This window comes from Lampetra planeri, chromosome 35 (assembly GCF_965212315.1).
Source record: "Lampetra planeri chromosome 35, kcLamPlan1.2.h2, whole genome shotgun sequence".
In the NCBI taxonomy this organism is placed as follows: Eukaryota; Metazoa; Chordata; class Hyperoartia; order Petromyzontiformes; family Petromyzontidae; genus Lampetra; species Lampetra planeri.
Window position 1 is genome coordinate 10414417 of NC_136141.1, and position 24148 is coordinate 10438564.

Here is a 24148-nt window from a genome sequence, read left to right on the forward strand (position 1 = left end):
TACGCGATGAGCGACACTCAACTTCTTTCTTTCGCACCGCACGTAGCCGACCGTGCTAATCGGAGGTGCGGCGGAGAAGGAAACTCTCCACCCTTGCCTCAGCATCGTCATCCATCCCTCCACCACAATAGCCGTCAACCCTCTCCACCCTTGCCCGTCCCTGGCAATGTTTGTCCAGTGTTGTGCGGGCGTATCAACTGCACCCTGCTTACTGATCTCTATTTGTGCGTGTGTGTGTGTATTAACGTGTGTGTGTATATATTTTTGCACTCAGATTGGCGCGAGCTGGAGTGCCTGCCGGCGCGAAGCCGGGACCGCACGGAAGCTCTGGACCAGCTCCTGCGGCAGCTGAAGCTCACCTGGCAGTGGGGGGACACGCAGGGTGAGAACAACGCGGCCCCCCTTTACTGGGGGCCGTAGGGGGCTCCCTACACACAGGGGGGCTCGCTACACACACACAGGGGGGGGGCTCTCTGCACCAAGCATTGTCCATAGCCCCCGTTGGCCCGTCCCTGTGAGCGATGAGGAGGTCGCGACCCCTATTTGCCGGGCTCGGTGTGACCCAGCCGTGTGTCAGCATCGGCACCGGGGAGACGCGGTTAGAGTTGACTTTGTTGAACCAGGTGAGGGCTCGGGAGGCCGGGACGCACGTATGTCGAACTTCTTTCGCGCCGTACGTAGCCAACCGTGCTGATCAAGAGGTGCGGAACGAATCTCAATTGCGAGCGTGGACCGAGGCTGTAGCGTGCCAGCGGAGAGCCGCGACTGCTCTGCAGTGTAACCCCAACGGAGGAGAGGTGACCGCTTGTGGCTTCGGGCCGTACAGCAATCTCCGCGCGTGTCACGCCCAGCTCAATAGGTGCTCGCGAGCAGCCTAAATGTATCATTTTCATACAATTTGCGGAAAGTATTTTTTGTTGTTTGTTATTGAACAGGAGTCCATTACAAAGCGCAGGAAGTATGGGAGTACAGAGGCCTGTTGCCCACGGGGTAAGGGGAGGGAAGGGGGCGCGATTGGGCTCACTGCGACGCCAATTGGCATGAGCCGTTAAAAGGGTCTATTTAACAGGCACGTAGGTCACGTGATTGTAAATGTGCCGTGAACACCGACCCCTCGAACTCGCAACCGGGGGTGCTGAAGGAGCAACTCGTTGGCACGTTTTGTTCCACGAGACAAACCTTTGCAAATCGGTTGTGTCGGGTGGAGGTGGGTTTACGACACATTTAAATTCACGCGATCTAACATTTTAAAAATATAAACTGTATCACGTTAAAGCAGGGGCCAGCACCCAACATAACAAGCAGAGCGACTTTTTTAGAATTCGGTGACAAAAAAAAAGCCTCGATATTTCAAAAGCCTTTAAGAAAGAAGTTGATAGCCCTTAAGGAAGAGAGTTACCTTTAAGTGTCTCTTCAGAGTCAGTGTAGACCAGGGATCAGCATCCAAACTAACAAGCAGATAATTTTTCTTCAAATTCGCAAGTAAAGAAAACCTTCAATATTCCAAAATCCGCGATGCACTGTGGTGGTGAATACGAGAGACGGTGGCTCCTAAATAAACAACGGCCACGAAGCCAGTCCCTAAGGAGACGCCGCACGCGACTCCAAAGCCGCTCGCAGCCGCCCCCCTGTGGCTCAACGATCTGACGGATCTCACGCGCGCTCCACGGCGCTTGAATCAGTTCCAGTCGGCACGCGCCCGCTGGGGTGCAACATTCGAGCGGCGACGCGGGGGTCGTTGTCTGCGATCGCTTTTATTGATTAATCCGCCTCCCGCCCGTCGCAACAGCGAACGCGAAGCTGCAGGCTGCCGGCCGCAAGCATTCCGTCTCCAAGAGCCTCAAGCACCTGTTCCACTCCAACACCAAGTTCGTGAAGAGCATGAAGAGGTGAGGCCGCGAGGGTTTTCTTCCGCGTGCGCAGCAGCTCACCTCTTCGTTAACCGCGTCTCGTCGCAATGAAGCAGTGAAAAGCACAGCAAGATAATTAGAAAAAACCGCCACCTTTTTCTAATTTTCTTGCTCTGGTTTTCACACCTGATGATGATTGCTTGTGTTGCAATCGAAAACTCGTGAGAACTTTATTGTTTTATTTGTATTATTTTATTATTTCAATTCTACGTGACTTTACCGGCTAAATTAGTTACGCTTCACGATCGTGTTGTCCGTGGGGTGGATTCGTCGCCAGTCGGATGAACCGTGCTTGTGAATAAAACCAACGCGACGTCTCTGCGCGCGCCGGCTTGATTACGAGCCGCTGTGCCTGGTCTGTGTGTGTGTGTGACTGTGTGTGTGTGTGACTGTGTGTGTGTGTGACTGTGTAACAGAAGGCTGTGCCTGGTCTGTGTGTGTGTGTGTGACTGTGTGTGTGTGTGTCTGTGTGTGTGTGTGACTGTGTGACAGAGAGCTGTACCTGGTCTCTGTGTGTGTGTGGCTGTGTGACAGAGGGCTGTACCTGGTCTGTGTGTGTCTGTGTGTGACTATATGTGTGTCTGTGTGTGACTGTGTGTGTGTGTGACTGTGTGATAGAGGGCTGTACCTGGTATGTGTGTCTGTGTGTGTCTGTGTGTGTGTCTCTGTGTGTTTGTGTGACTGTGTGTGACTGTTTGTGTGACTGTGTGTGTGTGTGTGTCTGTGTGTGTGTGTCTGTGTGTGTGACTGTGTGTGTGTGTGTCTGTGTGTGTCTGTGTGTGTGTGACTGTATGTCTGTGTGTGTGTGTCTGTGTGTGACTGTGTGTGTGTCTGTGTGTGTGTGTCTGTGTGACAGAGGGCTGTACTTGGCATCGGTGTTTTTCGACGGGGACAGCGTCCTCGTCACTCAGGAGGACCAGCTGCCTGTGCTGGAGGTGGACGACTCCTGCTCCAGCTCCATCTCCCAGGACTTCCTGTGGTTCGCTAAGGTGAGAGATCATCAGAGTCAGAATGTTTATTTATACTGGAGGAATCCGATGAGCTATAAAGCTCTTTTGCACAGATGTCCTGTCGTTTCACCCATGGCTCCCCCCTGATCGTTCAAGCCAAATAATAATACGACTTTCATTTTATATAGTGTCATGCCAATAGCATCCCACAATGCTGTACATTGATATTTAAGGGGACCAAATCTCACATACAGCTACTACCAAGCGAATGAAAACCCATCTCCCAAGCAAAATCAACAAAAGAATAAACAAATTAAGAAATGGCAACACAAACGAAAAGCACGACGTCGCACTAGGGGCGGAATGTCGCATCGATTCGTATCGATGATCAAGTTTGTGGTACGGGTGTCGGGTGACGTGCGTACACATTTAATTTGTGCTTCACACAGGGGAACAAAAGGCTGAAAGGTGAGCGAGTGTGGAAGAGGAGCACACGGAATAGAGAACAGACTCAACGGTAGAGGGACCACGTTGACTGGTTACGTAAATTAAGTGAGCTGGGAGGGTCGATGCCGCTCCGTTTTAAACGGAGCGGCAGTCCACGGAGGGGCGGAATGCTCCCAAGAGGGACTCCACCACGGACAAAGAGTAACGAAACTGGGTCACATGTCGAGCGCTAAATCGATTGCGGCATCGCAGGACCGTGAGAGGTGGGCCGATGGCTTCATCCATCAGTGGATAGATCACGGCCTATGACGACAACAAAGCTGTCCAGCCGCTGGATGGCTGGTGCAGGCCCGGACGTGGGGAGATCTCTCTCGGTGTATGTGAATGCGAATTCCGCGGCCATCAAGCCGCGTGGCCGCCCTGCCACCCCGCCACCCCGCCACCCCACCACCCTGCCACCCCACCACCCCCGCCACCCCGCCAACCCGCTCACGCTCGGCTCACGGCGCTGCTGCCTCGGTGCCACTTGCAGGTCTCGTGCATGTGGGACGACGTGGACTGGCTCCGCCACAGGGTGATGTCGTCGCTCTCGTCGTGCTCCTCTGCGCTGCAGGCGCGGCAGAAGATCCTCGTGGCCGTCTCGCACATGCAGGTGAGGGGGGTGCGCGGGGGTGGTGGGGTCAGGGGTCATCGCTGGCTATCGTATGTGCCGCTCGTTAACAGCACTTGCCCCAACAGTCTGTGTAGGCTCCACGAGGAAATCTTTGTTAAGAGTAAAAACCACTCATGTTGAACTTCTTTCGAACTGTACGTGCGTCCGTGTACGTCATCAGTTTTTTCTTTCGATCCCGTTCCGACGGTGTTCGGCAAGATGCACGGAGGGCCGCGCATCTCAACGCTCAACGACGGTCGCGGTTCAGTCGGTCAGCGTGCGAACTTCACGAGGTGGCCCCTAAAGCGGCGGGCGGCGCGTTTGCGAAAGCTCGGGAGAAGGGAGGCTGAGGATGACGCGCGAGAGCTTGTGCCCCGCAGGCGGCGCTGGGCGTGAGCGACCTCGGGCGCGCCTACCTGGAGCCGCTCAAGGATCGGCACGGCAACGCGGTGCTGCTGACGCTGCGCGAGGTGTCGGAGCCGCTGCAGCATGCGCCCGGCGGCCTGCGCTGGCAGCCCGTGTCGCGCCTGCTCAGCCAGCGCAAGTCGCTCTCCACGCCCGAGGAGCCGTCCGCGCTTGAGGCCCTCATCATCACCCTGCAGGTAGCCGCCAGCGCCGCCGCCGTCGCTACGGGAACGGTAACCGTGCCAAGCGACGCCGGTTCTCCCAGCGGTGGGAACGTTCGTTCCCCCCAGCTTGGAACAAACTTTGGGGAAGTATCGGTTTCCCTTCCTTGATTCGGCATGGCAAGAGAGTAATCTTTCTTCACGTGTATATAAGTATATGAATATACCCATGAAATTTACGAATAAAAGCCATAATTTTAAAACCGCTTTATAAACTTACGTGACCCAGTTGCTTGTTTTAATTTCAATGGCATTTGGCTTTTTCCTGCCAACCATTTGGGTCCTTACCATGACGAGAACTGAGCAGAACAGTTGTTCGTGGGCAGGAACAAATATTCACTTCCCTTGGAAAACCGAATATTAATTTACACGGAGATGAGCCGCGGAATCAGTCAGGCCTTCCTTTCTCTGAGCCGGGAGAAAATGATGATTGACTTGGGACAACGTGAAGTCAGGAAAATAGCGTGGGCCCTGTCACCTTATACCCAGGTCCCTGCTAACCTCACAGAAAACGTCCTGCTCTTGGGGGTTTGCTGATTGTTGTCATTTTGAGATCAGCTCGGCGCTAAACTTCGGACAGCAGAGCTCTGGCGGGTGAGCAAATGGGAGAGGTTTGAAGCTATTTGGCTGCAAGTCCCCTGTGCAGAGCCCTAGCGTGCGTCTGCCTTGGCTAGCTGAGCTCATCCTTCCGTCCCGTCGATGCGTCCACAGGAGAAGTTGTCGTACCAGCGCATGAGCAGCCAGCTGCTGGAACCGGGCCTTTACCTGGGCTACCTGAAGCTGTGCAGCTCTGTGGAGCAGATCAAGGTGCTCGTGACGCAGAAGATGCCAAACATGCTCTGCCACTCCAAGATCCGCGACAACCCCAACGTGTCACGGTGGGTGACCTCGGCGTGGTGGTTCAGTCGCAGTGGGAGCCACTCTGCTTTTGGATTTGCCTGGCAGTGAGGCATTGCTTGCCAATATTCACCCATTCTAAAAAATATGTATTTTTCTTACCAGGTAAGGCCCACTGAGCTGTATAGTTCTTGTTCAGAAGAGAGCTGGCCACATACGACAGCCCAATGAAGTGGAAATTGATAGCAGCCAAACACTCTAAACGCGTCATGTTGATTCTAAATGTGGAGGGAAAACACAGAGGACCCAGAGAAGAATCCACGTGACCACGGGGAGAGAGGCACGCATCCTCCAAAATATACAGCAGGCGTCAGGGTCGGGATTGAACCCACGAACTACTGTATACCAGGTGAGGGAGTTAACATCTCCTAGCCACCGAGCCGCAGTGGAGACTTCAGCCGCTGCAGTTGGACCCCCTCCAGCACACACCCACGCACGCAGTGGTGTGCTCCGTGGTGGTCTCCCTCTGCGGTTAAAAGTATCGTGCGTGCGTGCGTGCGGTGTCCACCAATCAGGGAGGAGTGGGCGTGGCTGCGCAGCGTGGGCGGCCCGGGCCCCGCGGCGTGGAGGGGCGAGGGCCACGAGGCCGGCCCGCAGGCCGTCTTCCAGCAGCAGCTGACGGCGGCGGTGCCGGCTCTGCTCACGCGCATCAACGTGTCCCTGCAGCAGGTGAGGGCGGTGTGCGAGTCGAGACTCCCTCCCAGTGGGGGCTGCTGTTTGGACGAGCTTGCACGTGCTCGATGAATGGGAGCGCATGGTCGCCGTCCACGCCACCAGAGGCCGCTGTTTCACCGGAGGAGAAAACAAATCGATGCTTCGAGCGACAATCCTAAATCATGACACCGACTGTTAACTTTTATTATACCAGGTAAGGCCCAATGAGCTGTGTAGCTCTTTTTCAGAAGTAACTTGGCCACAAATGATAGCTCAACAAAGTGGCTTATCACGTGGAAATTTCTAGCAGACAAATACTCTAAACACGTGGTGATGTTGATTCTAAATGTGGAGGTAAAAATCAGGGAGGACCCAGAGAAAAATCCACCACGGGGAGAGAGACACACAAACTCCAAATAAACAGCAGCAGGCATCAGGGTCAGGATCGAATCCACGACCTTCTGCACACCAGGCAAGATAGCTAACATCTGGCCCCTTCCAAACACCACGGCGGGTTTTCCACTCGCAATCCAGGTCACAGCAATCTCCTTGCGACTCAAATGGGGATTCAAGTGGTGCTCATCTCCTGTTGACAGCCCTCCAGAGCCAATGGCGGAAATTCCACTTTCTCGTGGCAGGAGTGAGTCTATCCATAGGCCAACTGCTGTTGACCTCTCCCCAAGGTGGTACTCGTTTTGTCGACCCCTGAGCAATGATGAGCTGAGTTGACCCCCCCCCCCCCCGCCTGGCCTTCCACTAATACCCCCGCTTCACGCGGCGCTTTCGGATGCGCTTCTGCGGCCGTCTGGAACGCTCTTGCTTCCGATATTAGGAAGCCACTGGGAGCTATGCACTTTAAAATCAGCATCTAGGTTGAAAACTGATTTGTTGAGAACTTATTTTGTGTTTAGTTTGTTGTCCATCCCCCTCACCCCTGGTTAGCACGGTTTGGCTATGTACAGTGTGAAAGAAGTTCAACGTACATAGACTGACACAGAGATCCATAGACTCACACAGAGATCCATAGACTCACACAGAGACCCATAGACTCACACAGAGACCCATAGACTCACACAGAGACCCATAGACTCACACAGAGATTCATAGACTCACACAGATACATATAGACTCTCACAGAGACCCATAGACTCACACAAAGACCCATAGACTCACACAGAGACCCATAGACTCACACAGCGACCCATAGACTCACACAGAGACCCATAGACTCACACACAGACCCATAGACTCACACAGAGATCCATTGACTCACACAGAGATCCATAGACTCACACAGCGACCCATACACTACTCACACAGAGACCCATAGACTCACACAGAGACCCACAAACTCAGAGACTGATAGTTTGTTGTTCTTCCCCCGTGCTTCTGATTAGCACGGTTGGCTATGTATGGTGTGACATAAGTTCAACATACATCCATAGACATATATATTTACATCTCCAGTCACAGTCATCGTCTGGGCACAACTCCCATCACTCTGTGCCATTGGGCACGGGGGGGTGCCGAATCGACTCTCCCGTCGTGGGAATGCAGCGTTCGTGTTGGTTCTGCGCAGGCGAGGGACTTCCGCGTCTACACGCAGGAGGTGCTGGAGCTGAGCCACGGCGTCTCCTTCCTGCTGCTCATGCCGCCGGCGCACGCCGTGTGCACCGCGCCGGGCCAGAACCCGTACACGCCGCACGCCGGATTCCTCACGCTGCCGCTGCAGATCTTCGAGCTCGGTACGACCTCCTCGCTCCCGCGGTTCACCGCCACCCGGGGGGGGGAGGGGGGGGGAAACACCGCAGATGTTTTCACGTCGTCAGATCGTGGACGACGAGCAAGGTCGTGTTTACGATAATGAAAATAAAAAACCATGATGCAGATGTATGAGACGCCCGTAAACAATGGACCTCAGAGCGCCGTGCGTGTAAAAGGAGCAATATCATGGAGAAGTAACCGGGGAGAGAAAGACTAAAAGGGATGGAGAGCTAAAGAGAGAGAGGAGGCCACCATGTCAGACACGTGGTGGGGTCACGGCCGGGACTTGGAAGTCTCCATCGACTGCGAGTTCCTGACCTCAACGGGGCAGGGAATCCCAGAGCCTGGCCACCATGCAGACAAAAGCCGCGTGGTCTCCCCAGCGTCAAAGCCTGCAGCGTGGTCACCACGCGGAGTAGTGAACAATTGGTGGATCTCAGAGATCCCAGTGGAGGAACGTGTGGCTGCGTAGTGGAGTGTGTGGCTGGATAGTGGAGTGAGTGGCTGGGTAGTGGAGTGTGTGGCTGGGTAGTGGAGTGTGTGGCTGGGTAGTGGAGTGTGTGGCTGGGTAGTGGAGTGAGTGGCTGGGTAGTGGAGTCAGTGGCTGGATAGTGGAGTGAGTGGCTGGGTAGCGGAGTGTGTGGCTGGGTAGTGGAGTGTGTGGCTGGGTAGTGGAGTGTGTGGCTGGGTAGTGGAGTGAGTGGCTGGGTAGTGGAGTGAGTGGCTGGATAGTGGAGTGAGTGGCTGGGTAGTGGAGTGTGTGGCTGGGTAGTGGAGTGTGTGGCTGGGTAGTGGAGTGTGTGGCTGGGTAGTGGAGTGTGTGGCTGGGTAGTGGAGTGAGTGGCTGGGTAGTGGAGTGAGTGGCTGGATAGTGGAGTGAGTGGCTGGGTAGTGGAGTGTGTGGCTGGGTAGTGGAGTGTGTGGCTGGGTAGTGGAGTGTGTGGCTGGGTAGTGGAGTGAGTGGCTGGGTAGTGGAGTCAGTGGCTGGATAGTGGAGTGAGTGGCTGGGTAGCGGAGTGTGTGGCTGGGTAGTGGAGTGTGTGGCTGGGTAGTGGAGTGAGTGGCTGGGTAGTGGAGCGTGTGGCTGGGTAGTGGAGTATGTGGCTGGGTAGTGGAGTGTGTGGGTAGTGGAGTGAGTGGCTGGGTAGTGGAGTGTGTGGCTGGGTAGTGGAGTGAGTGACTGGGTAGTGGAGTGTGTGGCTGGGTAGTGGAATATGTTGTGCTGGAGCAAGCGCACTGCACGAACGTGCCGGCCTTGTTCAGCCTGTACTCCCTTTCCCGTTCCAAGACAACTGCAAATTGCAGGGTGGATGTCCCGTTCATTGCCGAATCTCAGAATGCATGCGAGTGGCTCAGCGTGAATTATATTGAGAGGTTTCGTAGCGCCGCTGTTTTCAAAGGAATTGTACTCACTACCGAGAACCATAGTGACAAGACGGCACTCTATGATAGCTGGTTCCAAACCGTGCCACATGCCCTCCCGCATGGTCTTGTGGGAGTCTCGGTACGCCTTCAATTGCGTGGCATGATAGTCTGAAGACGTACCGATATAGTTGTTTTACTTTCATTTTTCTTCCGGAATCGGAAGAAAAAAAACTCATGACGTACATGTACATCATCGGAACGGCAAAGGGTTAAAATATTAACACCGAAAAAATGTTACCCTTCCCTGGAGCACATCCAGAACTTTGCGTGCGTGCGTGGCTGCACGTGCAAGGGGAGGGGGCGGTGCAGGAGGGTGGGGTTTGGTGGCTTTTTGTTCCCGACGGGCAACGATTCCCCACCGCGGCGCTTGCGTGTGCAGTGCACTTCTGGCGCTACTCGCCCTCGTTCCTGGGCCGCTACTGCCGCCTGTCGGCTCGGCTGGAGCTGGAGTCGCTGCTGTCGCAGCAGGCCCTGCGCGAGGCCCTGTCCGACGACGAGCTGCTCGTCGCCAAGCAGCGGCAGCAGCAGGTGGCCGACTTCACGCAGGTGAGGCCCACAAGGGGACACGGGACCTCACGCAGGGAAAGTCCACGCAGGGGGACACGAGGCCTCACGCAGGCGAGGTCCACGCAGGGGGACACGGGACCTCACGCAGGCAAGGCCCGTAAGGGGACACGGGACCTCACGCAGGGATGGGAGGTGCGGTGCCGGATATGTTCAGTTGATGGAGGTTATCATCGTAAACCATGATTAATCCAACGCTGGATGAAGTCTTCACCATTTCTCATGGTCCACGTGTCAGCCGCCTTCATGCCGATTTCATCTGCGCACCGACGGAGGGGTGCGCTCGTAGCAACGTACAAGTCTGTACGATGCACGTGTCAGTGCCAGCCCAACTGACGTCCCGACGCGTTGACTCGTTCCGTCAACGTTAATTCTTCCGCCCCGCGATACACGGCGTGTCAAGTGGCGCGCGTAAGATGGATCGCGTACGACTCGTGCGAGCGGTTCTCAGCTCCTGACACTCGCGATGCTCGAGGCGAGGGGGACAAACAAACGAGCGAGCGAACGAGCGATAATTTCTGGCGCGTGCGCACGTCATCGACGGCTGCGCAGCAGGTGGACGAGGTGTGGCGAGAGGCACGCTGGCTGATGGACGCGCTGCAGCACGCGCGCTACAAGCACCCGCCGGGCTGCGGCAGCGTCCCCCTGCAGCTCGCGCTGCGCAGGCCGGGCGACGGCGGCGCCCCGGACGGGCACCGGCGGCGCCGCGACGCGGCGGACGACGGCGACGGCGGAGACGGCGGTGAGGCCGGCGACGACGGCGGCGAGGACGACGCGGAGGAGGCCGCCGCCAAGATTCCGCCCGGAGCCAAGCCACCGCCGCCCTCCTCCTCCTCCTCATCGTCGCTCCACCTCGACTTCCTGCCGTCGCCGGCGCCGTCGCCGGAGCCGCCGCGTCGGCTCAAGCGCTCGGGTCGGTCGCGACGCCGCTTCGCCGCCACCCACCGCGACGCTTTGCTCCCCGCCGCCGTCCCCCCCCTCCCCCACTCCCCTGGCTGGCAACGCTCGCTCCGTCACAGCTCGAATAGCACAGCAGCGGAGATGCCATCTTCTTGTTCTGCTCCCGAGCAGGATATTTAGTCACGCCGTAGAAATGACGATAGCCTTGAGGATGTGCAGTGATACCTCGGTCGACTAATCCTCTGGGAACGAAGCTGCTATGTAACGACGCTCCTTTATTACAACGTGGGCCGTGGAGGGCCCCCTTCAGCCACGACTGTTTTTGCCAAAAAAAATTGAGGAAGAAATATTATCAGAAATTATGCTAATTGATTCAACAGAGGGCTATTTGTTTACGCCACCGAGTGGGGTTTGTTTACTGTACGCTATCAGCAGACAATCAGCGAAGAGATTCTTGAGTCTCCCTCTCCCGCCCGCCATTGCTCGAGCTCCTCGTGTTGGTTAAATGTTACCGTGTTTTTTTGTTGTTGCAATCATAAAGTGATTTTACTTCCCCCATTATGCCATCCAACCGACGACCATTGAGCGCGAGAGGCCATAACTGGGCAAGAAGCGCAGCGTAGAATCGATCTCTTTGTGAACGGAAAATGCCGAGTGTAAGGAGGGTAGAGGCGGGAGAGGTGAAGAGTGAAGTGGCGCTTCCGTTTGGGTTGGCGCAGTCCACCCTGCAGACCATTTTAAACCCAGCAGACAAATTGAAGGCCACTGTGCAGCGATGTTTTGCTATTGTAGCGCCCCCCTTCACTGAAGTCCTGGAACGCTTCCCTATGCCTACCCATGCAATATGCACCTCTGGTAACGACGTTTCTGATAACGAAGTGACATCAATGGAACGCATCTACTTTGTTAACCGAGGTATAGCTGTCTTTAGTTTAGAGACCAGGAAGGAACCGTGAGATTGCTATCTACAGGTGGGAGCTGCATTAATCGATGCGGTGTCCGAGCCTCATCATTCCATCACACATTCTTCATCATTCAATCACATATTATTTCGTCTCTCACCTGGTCCATTATCCTAAACTATTAATTTTGCGACGAATGCTCTAACAACACGCACGCGACCAACGAGCCCTCTGAGGACGAACGCTCTAATGACGAATGCGCTTGTGTCGGCAGACCGCCACGTGTTCTCGGACGAGGAGAGCTCCTCGGAGGTGTTCCTCCCCACGGACAGCGACTACGAGTCGAGCAGCGCGCTGAGCCCGCGCGAGCTCGACCTCGTGCTCGAGTGCTCGCCGGGGGGGGGCGGCGGCGGCACGGGGGGGGGCGGCGCGGGGGGGAGCGCCGGCGACGTCGCGTGGAGGAGCGCCGGCGGCGCGGGGAGCGCCGGAGGCGGCGTCGCCGGCGCCGGAGGGTTCGGCGGCAACGGCGGCGACGGCGGGGCCGGCGGCGCCGGCGGCAGGGGCCCGGACGTGCTGCGCGACCACGAGCGCCGGCCCCGCTCGTGCGTGTTCCCGAGCGGGGGCCCGAGGCCGTCGCGCACGCGCAGCGGCCCCGCCGGGGCGGCCCGGGACGCGTCGCCCCCCGCGCCGCGCCCCTCGCCCGCCGCCGAGGCCGCGGGCCACGACGGCTGCGCGACCGCCCGGCGGGGCCGCTCCGTCGACCGGGGCCCGGCGGAGGCCGCCGCCTCGGAGGTGCCCGGCTCCAAGTGGGGTGGGAGAGGCGGAGCGGGAGGCGGCCACCGCGTCCCCAAAAGCCAAAGCCTCGGCTTCCGAGGGCCCGGGAGCTCGTCGAGGGGTCGCTACGGAGCTGGCGGGCAGCGGATGGCCTGGAGCTCGAGCCTGTCGGTCACCGAGCCGGTCAACGGTTTGGACCGGTCCACGGGACGGGGCAGCAGGAGCAAGCAGGGCCCTCGAGAGCAGTCGGCGTCAGAAGCTGCCCGCGCGGACACCACGGCCCACGGGGGCGACAGGGCCAGGACTCGAGTGTCGCCGGAGGGCGGAGGTCACCGCGCGAGGCTTAGCGGGCCCCCGCCAGAGGAGCTGGCGAGGGACGAGGTCCCCAACCCCGCGGCCACCGTGCTGAGGGTCTACCCCCAGTACCCGACGGGGCTACACAGGGAGGCCTACGTCAACGTGAGTACAGTAGAGCCGCGTGCGAACGTCCTAAGTGGATTTTTCTCTCCTATTTCCGCTGCTGGATGAATGCATTGCCCACACGGGGGTTTAAGCTGACTCTCTGCGCGCGCTCTCGCTTGCGAGTAGTTCATCACCCCCAAGTAAATTAAGGTGAAAGCCGATGACAAACGACAACGCAGCGTTGGCGTTCGCACGGAACACGACGTCACGATGATGGGTGCCTATTCGAAATCTACACGGTCAAGGCGTCGCCTTGCTCAAACGAGCACAGCAAAAGCAGCGGCGGAAATTCCACATTCTCGATGCGGGGGGCTAGCCTCATTCAGTGGAACAATCACTGTCAACTTCGCTCACGGTGGCACTCACTTTTTCAAACCCAGTGGGATCCCAAAGGCCTCTAAATAGACACCTTGACTCACATTTGCATTCACTCAAATCACAGTGCCACCTGAATAGGTTCGAACACAGCAGTTAGGTTTTCACTGACAGGGCGAAGTTTCAGAGCCAAGTATGTCCAGAAAATAGTTTAACTCCCGGCACACCACATCCAGTGAATATGTGATCTATTTTGTATCTTTTTCGCCCGGTATACAGGAGGTCGTGGGTTCACTCTCATGCCCTGACACCTGCTGTACACTTGGAATTTGCGATGTCTCTCTCCCTTTGGTCGCATGGATTTTTCTCCAGATCCTTCGGTTTTCCCCTCCACATTTAGCGTCAACGACACACGTTTAGAGTATTTGGCTGCTATAAATTTCCACGTGAAAATAAGCCACAGGTCGCTTCTGAAAAAGAGCCATACCGCATAAGTGGGCCTTGCCTGGTAAAATAAAAAAAATTGTTTTAGTTGAACGTGACACCGCGCTTCTCTCCCCCACAGCTGGCGGTGAGCCGGCGCACGACCGCCGGCGAGGTGACGCAGCTCGTGCTGCGGGAGGTGAGTCGCGCCGCGGCAGCGGCAGCGGCGGAGGCGACGAGGACGCCCGGAGCGGCTTGCGCCTCCTCTTCCTCCGCCTCCTCCTCCTGCTGCTCCGAGGAGCCGCGCAACTTCTCGCTGGTGGCGTCGGCCGGCGGCCGCGAGCGGTGGCTGCCCGACGACGCTCGCCCCCTGGAGCTGCCGGGCCCCTGGGGCGGGGGGCGCCTCTCCGTGCGCCTCCGGGAACTCGCGCCATTCGGCGGCGGTGCCGCCGGCGAGCAACAGAACCGCATCACGCGCGTGTGAGAGCCCGCGGGGGGCGGGGGTCGCCACCTCTCCAGGTGCGGGCCCGGGGACACGTCGAGGGACGGAGGAGGAGGAGGATATCTCGGGATGCCGGAGGAGCAGAGAGCCGCGTGGCACCGCGTCGTCTCGAGTGGTGCGGCACTACGAGGTGGACAAAGGGCAGGGGGACCTGTTTTTGTCTTCCTGAGAAGAGCGAAGCATTTGCCGGGAGGGCAGCTGCCGTCCCAGGACGATGGTGGGAAGAGCCAGGACGGGTGGCAACCCTGTTGAGCACCCCCAAAAACCAAATTACGAGACGACGACGACGACAACAAAGAAACAAGATTTGAAGCTTTGCCTGGGGAGGGAAGAGCGAGAGAGCTTCAGTGCTCAGCGGATATTTGTTTCTCCAATCTCGATGTTGGCCTCCGTGACGTTGGGACACGGGCTGACCGCGGGCGCCAGTTGCGTCGTCGCGCTGCAGGCCTCTTCGAGGCTTGAGAAAGAAGGGAATGACCTTCGTGAAGGTCACCTGAACGTGCAGGGATTTCATTGGCTCGCGGTTATTAAGGGTCACCTCGCAAGACACAGGTCGAGGTTGTTTATTTATTTGATTTGTTTAGCCTCGCGTTCAACGAAGACGCAGCAGTGTGGACTGTGCGGATATCTGCTGCTGCCACTGCTGCGGCTGCTGCTGCAGACAGAGCACTTTGAGGTGTATCTCCACACTTAGAAACAACGTGCGTTTGGAGTATTCAACTGCGATGCATTTCCACGTGATTAGCCACTTTGTTGAGCTATAAACGATACATTTTATATGACCAGGCAAGGCGCACTGAGTTACATATCTCTTTTTCATAAGTGACCTGGCCACAAATGATAGCTCAATGACATGTGGAAATTTATAGCAGCCAAACACTAAACGCATGTGGATGGAGGGAAAACCCAGAGGATGCGACCACGGGGAGAGAGACACGCAAACTCAAAATATACAGGCATCAAGGTCGGGATTGTACCCACGACCTCCTGTGTACCAGCCCAGGTAGTTAACATCTCCCAGCCACCGTGGCACCCTGTCATCATTTGTGGCCAGGTCGCTTTCTGAATGAAAGAGCTACATAGCTCAGTGGGCCTTACCTGGTAAACTTAAAAAAATATCCGCTCCACTCCGTCCGTACCTTCTGCCGCATCAGCATCATCATCTTCAAGACGCGCGAACCTTACGGCAACTTTACGGCAGCATCCCTTCTTGCACGTGCACCGCGAAACACTGTCGCTGTGAGCGCCGTCCGTCCTTTCCATCTGCCGTAACGTTCCTTCCGATGTTTGTAGGGGCGTTGAACTTCTCTGTCGCGCCGTGCACAGCCGACCGCACTGATCGGTGGTGCGGGGGGAAGGGACAAGAAACGAAACACAAAGAAGCGGTTCTGAAGAAGTGAGTTTTCAATCTCGATGATTATTTAAAAGTGCATAGCTCCCAGTGGCTTCCTAATATCGGATAGAAGAGCGTTCCGGACGGCCGCGGAAGCGCGTCTGAACGCGCCGCGCAATGCGGTGTCCGTCTTTGTTCGGTGGGCGGCCAAAGCCGCCGCCGCTGCGAGGACGACGACCGGAGTTCGCGTGGGAACGGGGTTCGACGAGGAGCGGGTCGTGGAGGGATGCGAAGAGCGTGATGGGCTCTGTGCAGCTCAAAGAATCACGGTGGCGGTGCTTGCTCATCAGTTTGTTTTTAATACGATGAGCGGGTGTCTCGGCCTGGGGGTCACGCCTCGGGGGGGGGGGGGGTCACGACCTGGGGAACACGTTGGGGCACGTCAGGTCGCCGGCTCTCCGTCGCCACCGTTGAACGTGTTTTGTCGTTTGCCACCGAGTTACGAGTTGCAAGCAAAAATAATTTCCGGCGAGGTGCTTGGGCACCAGGTGGACGCTCGACATCGTCCAGGAGCGGCGTGCCCAGCAGGACCTTCCTTCGTACGTCGCCACACTCGAAGCGGAGAATATTCGTCACCAATGTAGCCGAGGGCAAGGCCGGGATCACTGTGATAAATCGATCGTTCGCTGCGATGTCACCATCCGCGCGTCGTTCCCCAGCAGGGCTTCTCTCCCCCCCCCCCCCTCGTTAACGACGTGCCCCCCCCCCCCCCGCTTGTCTAAACGCGTGGACGACGCGTGGACGAGGCTTCTCGGGACCGAGCGCTGGAACGAGATGTTAAAGACGAATCGTCCTACGGAAGATTCCGTTTTCTACTTGGAGTGGCGTTTCAGGGTTGCCGTTGCAGAATTTTTTGAGGGGCTTTTACGCTCGCCGCAAGAACAACCGCAACGCCACAGTGGATTTTACCAAAAGGGAAAAAGATAGACCTCAGTGACAGAGACCGGTTCTCTACTAGAATCATCGTCGTCGCCGTCGTTGTTTCATTTTATATTTATACCGTTCATTGGCAAATCAGGGATTACAGAACAAGTGGGGCCAAGTCACGGGTGCGGTGGCGGTGGGTGGGGGCGGTAAAGTAGGGGAGGTGGCTGCGTCTCTTTGACCTTCGTGTTTCCATGCAAATCCACCAGCGTCACCAGCCCACTGCAGAGCGCTCTCTGCGTGCCGGCCAGACCGACGTGTTCCAGTCGCCGTGGCCTGTCTCTTGCCCAGCCCGTGCCGAGAGGCTGCCCGGTTCGCATCCCTGCAAACGTCGCACGATACGGCGGCTCCGTCGCCACCGCCGGTGTCTGTCTCGTGCCGAGACGGCGCCGTCGTGCATGTCACCGTCGCCGTCGTGCACGTCACCGTCGTGCATGTCACCATCGCCCGCCGTTTTGTTTGTGCATGACCCCGCCCGCCCGACGAGCGGCATATGCGTGGATGCGGCCGTCTCGCCGGGGGTAGCGTCTTTCCCGGGAACGTGCCGATCAAGCGGCGCTGCGTGTGCGGAATGCGTCGGCATGCCCTGACACGCGCGCCCGACCTGCCGAGATTACGAGTGAGCTTTCTCGCATTGCACGTGCAACGGACGAACCCGCGCCTAAGCTGTTACAATGTAAAGCATGAAGTGCTTCTATTCAAAGGTAACCTTTTGATATTTATTTACACGTTCATTTACAATCATCCGTCGCTTCAGTGGCGTAAAAGTTCTCGATGTGATGCAAAGAATGACTGTTATGCTCCGCGTGCTAGCGCGTGTGTAAATATTGTACCACAGTATCTTTTTTACGCTCGCATTCAAGCACACACTTTCTAAACGTTTACGCTACACGTTCGGTTGCATGCGGAAGGAGTCGGCTCAGTGATGTATTTATCTGGTAAGTGTCCGCCATCTGGTTTCGCGTAGACGACAAGATCATTCTTATTTTTGTTATAATTTTTAAACCCAGAGGCAGACTTTCCCCAGGCAACCTGCCGGCATTACCGTGCTGCTGGCATGGACGCTGGCACGTTGTGCTCCCCCCTACCACAGCCGCGTTACTACAGCCACGTTACAACGGCTGCTTCACCACGGCCGCGTTACCAGGGCCACGTGACCACGGCCGCATGACCACGGCCGCTTCACCACGGCCGCGTGACCACGCGCACGTGACCACGGCTGCGTGACCATGGCTGCGTTACTGCACATGCATGACCATGGCCGCATTACCACGGCCGCTTCACCACGGCCGCGTTAACTTTGCCGCATTCACCGGCTGCTTTGCACCGTGGCTTTGTCTACATGGAGCGATGATTTCAGGTCCAGGTCTTCCACAATCGATCACGATTTCTGTTCCAGGACGGTTGTGCCAGAAATTTTCCATGCGTCTAAATGCTCCAAATGTTTACGACGCCGAAGGTTGTTGAGGAAATCGTTTGGCATGCTGTCGGATGCGTGCCATTGATTTTATCAACAAGCTGGCCGGTGTGTTTTGGCGGATTTAGGATTGGCTAGAACCTTACAGCAATAGCCGAGAGAAGAAAATAGCCCTGAAAATGTGTTCATATAGTGCAGATATAAATGAGAATAATATATGTTTCAAAGAGAGTGCGCTTATATTTCCAGTACCCAATGCTATATTTATATTTCCGGAGGACCAAACTAAGACGGTGAATGTGCATTGAGCTGCGTTTTAGGTCAGCGTTCGTGTTTTGCCGGAGCAAGCGACGGAGCCGTGCGCTCCCTTTTGGCTCTCAGCAGCCGCGGCGAGCGATGGTCCGAAACTCCGCGGGACCGCGAAACGGGAAAGGTGCGACTCTCACCCGCAGCCAGCCAGGCGCCCACAATGCCAACGTGCGGTCGACTTGCAGACTCGCGAACCAGAGCTCACACCGGGGCTGAGATCCAGAAAATATTTCCCCCATTAAAAATAATGAATACCCTAGGACAGGACAATCGATGCCCAGACTCCAATCCGCAACTCCGGCGTTTCGCGTCCATCGATCTCTCGCGCGCTCCCACACGCGGTGTCGGTTGCATGCAGCCCCCCGCGCCATGCCCGTAGGCAGCGATAAACGTGAGGAGGGTGAAACGCATGGCCCCCCGCGCGTCTCGCGAGGATGCCTTCCTGTGAATCGTCGGTGTTTGGAAAACGACGCCGTTTGTCGCCTGCCTTTGTCGCCTGTTTGTGCCTCGGATCTGCGCCCTGTGATCGCCCGCGATGGTGCGACGCCCGCGCGATGCCCCCCTCCCCCTCCCCCCGTGCATTGTGACGTCTGTGGAACTTTTGTCGGCCGGCATCCGTAGCTCACCCTCCGCTACCGAGCACGGGGAGATTTTAAAGTTGTGGATCAGCGCGTCCGCTCACCGCTCGGCCTGATTGGACCCGTCGGGAGAGGAATTGTAAGGGAGCGCCTGTTTAGGTCGGCACAGCGCTCGAGGTAGTGGTGTGGTCGGCACCACACCGTGTACAGGTGATACGCACCCTAACTGAAAGAGTCATCTTGGACTGAGTACACCCGCGCCCCGTTCAGATGCCCATCCTCGCGAGCGTGTGTAGCCAGGAAGAAACCCAAATGTCCCTGCCGTGTTTTGTGCATGCAGTGGTGCACAAGAGCCAGCAGTAGCTGACAGGTTCGGCAGTGGCCCTTTCTTTGATAGCGGATAGGCCATCGAGATGGCCTCTCTATCACGAGCGGCCACTACGCAAGACGTCGCCTATCGTATCAGGGGATCGGCAACCAAAAGTAACAAGAAGAGACATGTTTTGTTTCAAATTCGAAAAACAAAAACAATCGATGTTTCAAGAGGCGCGATGCACTGCGGTGAATACGAGACGGTGGCGGTCCTTGATGAATGACGTCACAGGTTGCCGACCCCTGTGTTATATTATGGGGGGGGTTCCTCCATTTTAGGGCCACAGTGTCATTGGCGAATGCGTCTAGTTTTTTGTTTCCTTTGTCCAATCCTCCAGGTTCGCGAAGCAGTGTGCCAACCACCCACGCGCGCCTCTGCCGCGATGCGCGGCACGCCCGCGCAGTCGCCGGGTACGTTGCGCTTGAAACAGCCATGGCCATGCATGACCAGGGCTGGGCCTAACCCCCCGGTGGCACCTGTGTCCAGACTCCTCGGAGTGGCCTGGCGACCATCGGTAGCACCCCCCTCCCACCCACCCCCACTGGTAGCGCTGCCGGCGTCACGTTGGCTATAGCCCTCGCCACGGACATACCACACGCGGCCGTTTTCCACACCCTAGGACACTGTCAGGTGGCGTGGGACATCAAGGTGTGTTTTGCGACTGCGGCCGAGGTTCAGCATAAATCGCAGGCAAAGTGCCACCTGAAGGTGGATCGCGCCACTGCCCCCGCGTGTGCCAGGAGGGCCCTGCACCCAGCGGCAGTGTTGAGACGCGCCGTGGCGAGGAGGTAACCCCGACCCTCACCGACTTAAGGGTGACGGGCACGGCACGTGCACACACGCACAGTGCCGCCCGGTTTGTGACCGCAACCCTCCCTCAATTCCTACAGGGCTGGAGTGATGCGTCCATCGGTATTGACTCGAGCTCAAGTTCCAACCGTCCAATCGTGAACGTGAACATCGGTGTATTTCGAGTCGCAGACGTTGCATGCAATGGGTCCCGTGTCCTCGCCCCCTCCCCCAGCTACAGCCACTCGAGGCGCTCCCGTTCACCACCAGCGCCGGTTTATCGTCATTTGAGACAATTTTCACAAATCTCCAGGGTTCGCCCATTGGCCGGGGCAGACATTGGCATCACACAAGGTCGCACAAATGTAGTCGTTCCGATTCATTCATTCGGCATATAATAAAAGAATGGCTTCATGACCACACTTTTTTCAAGTGGTTAAATCGCACAATTCGCTGTTATTGGCCACGTGGAGACACTCGAATCGCCAGGGTTATGACCACCCCGGGTGGTGCCGACAAGTGAGATACCCGTCCTGGGTTCGTGGACGAGGGGAGGATGATGATGATCGTGGCACGGCGCTGCTGATTGTGAATGGCTACTCACTTCACGTTGCTGATTGTGAATGGCTACTCACTTCACCCTCTCCCCAGCCGCTCAGAGTGACTTGAACCCACGGTGTGTGTGGCTGCACCGTTTGGCTGCTCAAAACATTCAAATGCGGCTTCACCCAAAACGCCGAGGGCGCCCGTATCCGCGTGTTCGTATCCGTCTCTCTGTGTGTGTGTGCGCTATTTGCGTGTGTGTGTATGCGCTATTTGCGTGTGTGTGTATGTGCTATTTGTGTGTGTGTGTGTGCGCGCGCGCGCGCATGGGCTGTGTTCTATGAATGTATCCCAATTGCGGTTGTAAGATACGTTTGGCATTTTTCACTTTGACAGATTTAACACAAAGTGTCGCTCCATTAAAACAGTTTTCTGAAATCCGCGGGTCCTCGATTTGCGTTCTTCACCCTCTACCCGATATCGACTACTTCACATTCCAGCTTTAGGTGTTTGCCAATCAATGTGTGTGTGTTGTGTGTTACTACCGCCAATGTCACTCGGTAATTCCTACAGCCGCTGGACAGATGTAACTTCTGATGCACTCATTATTTAGTCTGTGCCCTAATTTGATGGGAGTGCGCTGTGTGCCACAGATAAGCAGATTTAATTTTAAACACTGCCTATCCTCGCTATATATATATAAATATATTTATTCAAGAAGGTATCGTGGTTACACATTTTATCATATATACAAAAGAACACGTGGTATTGTTTTTCGTGGGCCCGAGGCACAGTGGCGACTGTGGCCTGTTGGATGACACGGCCCTGCCTATGGAGTGCCTGGCCCGCAGGTACATCTCGAATTGTCGAATACGAATCTCAGTTAGACGCGAGAGCGGGAAACAGCTCGACAGACACATCCGGCGCTCCAGCCTTACAACAGCAACAGAGATCCGCCCCGACAACGTGTCACATCCTTCCCCTACTACTCCTGCATGCCTCAGAGATACACCCAATGGCAGCGTCGCGGAGCCGGATGCTGGACACGTGACTAAAGGTGGTGGACACGTGACTAAAGGTGATGGCCTGTGACGGACGCTCCGCGAGCACGTCGCTCACGCCGAGGTCCACCTTCACACAGGGGGGGGGGGGGGGGAGCCATCAGTGTCCGGCCAGAGCCAGAAGACGTTTCGAGTATTTGGCTGCTGCTATGAAAGTCCACGTGACAAGCCACTTCGTTTGAGCTCTGATTGTTTTGACCAGGTTGCTTCTGCGAAAGAGCTATAGATATCAGTGGGCCTCATCTGGTAAAACAAATACGTATTTTTGAATAGTTTGGTTCTTTGAAGACGTTGCCCAGGTGGACAGTCTCAGCAGATCGACACCATCGACGGCCCACCACGGGATGGAAGACGACCCCGGGGACAAGCCCTGGTTGACGTTGGAGTTTGCGGTCTCTCTCTCTCTCGCTTTGGTTACGTGGATTTTTTTTCTCCGAACCCTCCGGTTTTCCCCTCCACATTTAGAATCAACGTGCGTTTAGTTTGTTTGAAGTATTTTGCTGCGATACATTTACACGCGATGTCAGTCACTTTGTTGAGCTGTCATGTGTGGCCAGGTCGGTTCTGAAAAATCAGCGAAAAACTCAGCGGGATTTACCTAGTAGGATAAAAATAAATTGTTTGGTTATATTTGTACATATTTTTAAGTGATTTGTTTACCTTCCCTATACTTTGCACTCCGATCGTGTGTTTGTACCGTTTGTTGTTGTCACGTTCTGACCCTGTGCCCCTACTGGACATCTGTGTAAACATAGATCTGCATAGCTCGTAGGATAATGGGTGGACAGTGCTCTACTTGGGGCAGAAAACTTCCAGACAACATTGAGTGGCACTTCTTTTGAACAAAAGAACGAAGGGCACACAGGAGCATGGGGGCGAGGTTTGAGCTTGCTCCCCATCACCAGGTGAGGAATGGTGGTGAAGGTGGTGGTTTATGCCCCCACTGTCGTGGGCAGTGCTGTGGGGGGAGGGCCATTGGCCTCTCCCCTCATGGCGTCTGTGACCACCACAGTGGCTAAACGGGGGCTCTGGACGGGTGCGAGGAGCTGGTAACCCCTCCACCTTCAATTAACTACCACTAAACTACGATCCGGAGTCTGAGACCAGGAAAGGCACCGGGCAGAGATGATCTCCCAAGCGAAATGCTGAGGGAGGGTGGCGTTTGTGCACAGACTGCCCTATATGACATCATAACAACAGTCTGGACCGCTGGACGGGTACCGCAGGATTGGAAGGATGCCCTGGTGGTCCCCCTCTTTAAGAACGGGGACCGCACAGACTGTAACAACTACAGGGGCATGTCACTCCTCAGTGTGCCGGGAAAGGTCCTGGCAAGGATTATTCAACATTGCCTTGCTAGGCACGCTTAGGAGAGACTTGCGGAACCCCAATGCGGTTTCAGGAAAGGGCGGTCCTGCACAGATGCCATATTTTCTATCCGTCTGCTACAGCAGAGGTGTAGGGAATTCCAACAAGACCTACATCTCTGCTTTATTGACCTGGTCAAGGCCTATGATACCATCAATAGGCCTGGGCTGTTCTTCGTGCTTTCGGAGTCCCTGACCCTCTGCTCACGATCATTAAGGACCTTCATGATGGTGAGCGGGCCCGGGTAAAACTACGTGGCCGGGAGTCGGAGCCTTTCCCTGTACACCTTGGGGTGCGACAGGGATGTCCTCTGGCTCCCACATTATTTAACATCTATTTCGACTGCGTAGTTCGTGAAGCCTTCAATAGCTGTACCGGGGGAATTTCCATTTGGTACAGATATAATGGGAGGCTGATCGACGCCCGGGTGCGATCAAGGGATGGCTCCCTATTGGTCAACCACGTTATGTATGCCGATGATTTGGTAATAGCTGCTCATTCAGAAGAGGAGTTGGAGATGCTGCTGCTGAGACTGGAACGTGCCACTAAGAGATGGGGCCTTACCATCAGCCCCACCAAAACTAAGCACCTGCCTAGGTATTTTGTACCATCGGACACTCCACCCCCACAACTCCCAATCGGTGATGGGGAAGTTGTGGAGAGAGTGGAGAGTTTCCCATACCTGGGCAGTGTGCTTATGACCGGCTCCAGTTTAACAGCAGAGGTCTCACTCCGAATCAGTCGAGCGGCAATATCGCTGTGTGGAAGCTACCTGGTCTGTCGCTCCGCACGAAGCTTCAGGTCTTCTCGGCCACGGTCATTCCCTCCCTTCTCTACGCTTGCGAAACGTGGACCCCCCTAATGGAGCATCTTCGCCGGTTGGAAACATTTAGGCTGGCCTGCCTACGATCCATCCTGGGTTTAACCAGGCTGGATTGTGTGAGGAGCTCACAAATCCTTGAAAGATCTGAGCAAAGTCCCATCGGTGAGCTCCTCCGGCAGGCAAGGCTGCGTTGGCTGGGTCATGTAGCCCGCATGCCCAGCCACCGCATGCCTAAACAGCTTTTGTTCAGCCGGATCGAGGGGGCTAAATGGGCGCGGCACGGGCTAGAGAAGAGATGGAGTGATGTGGTACAGGAGGACGTGGAGCTGAGTGGACTTGCCGATGACTGGTACCAGCGGTGTCAAGATTGGCCTCAGTGGAGGAGGCTCGTGAAGGACGGTAC

General features: G+C 56.2%; 1 protein-coding gene across 1 annotated transcript in view; it reads left to right on the plus strand.

Moving 5' to 3' along the window:
- Window positions 1-20931, plus strand: part of ANKFN1 (ankyrin repeat and fibronectin type III domain containing 1) — a 71809-nt gene extending 50878 nt beyond the window's left edge. Inside the window, exons 8-19 of the mRNA XM_078610777.1 lie at window positions 275-382; window positions 1790-1889; window positions 2767-2899; window positions 3840-3959; window positions 4340-4561; window positions 5297-5463; window positions 5998-6151; window positions 7716-7881; window positions 9705-9871; window positions 10442-10802; window positions 11966-12924; window positions 13808-20931. Coding sequence (XP_078466903.1) covers window positions 275-382; window positions 1790-1889; window positions 2767-2899; window positions 3840-3959; window positions 4340-4561; window positions 5297-5463; window positions 5998-6151; window positions 7716-7881; window positions 9705-9871; window positions 10442-10802; window positions 11966-12924; window positions 13808-14149 — 2999 coding nt within the window. The 3' untranslated portion in view covers window positions 14150-20931. The remainder of the gene's footprint in view (window positions 1-274; window positions 383-1789; window positions 1890-2766; window positions 2900-3839; window positions 3960-4339; window positions 4562-5296; window positions 5464-5997; window positions 6152-7715; window positions 7882-9704; window positions 9872-10441; window positions 10803-11965; window positions 12925-13807) is intronic.
- Window positions 20932-24148: the final 3217 nt, after the last annotated feature.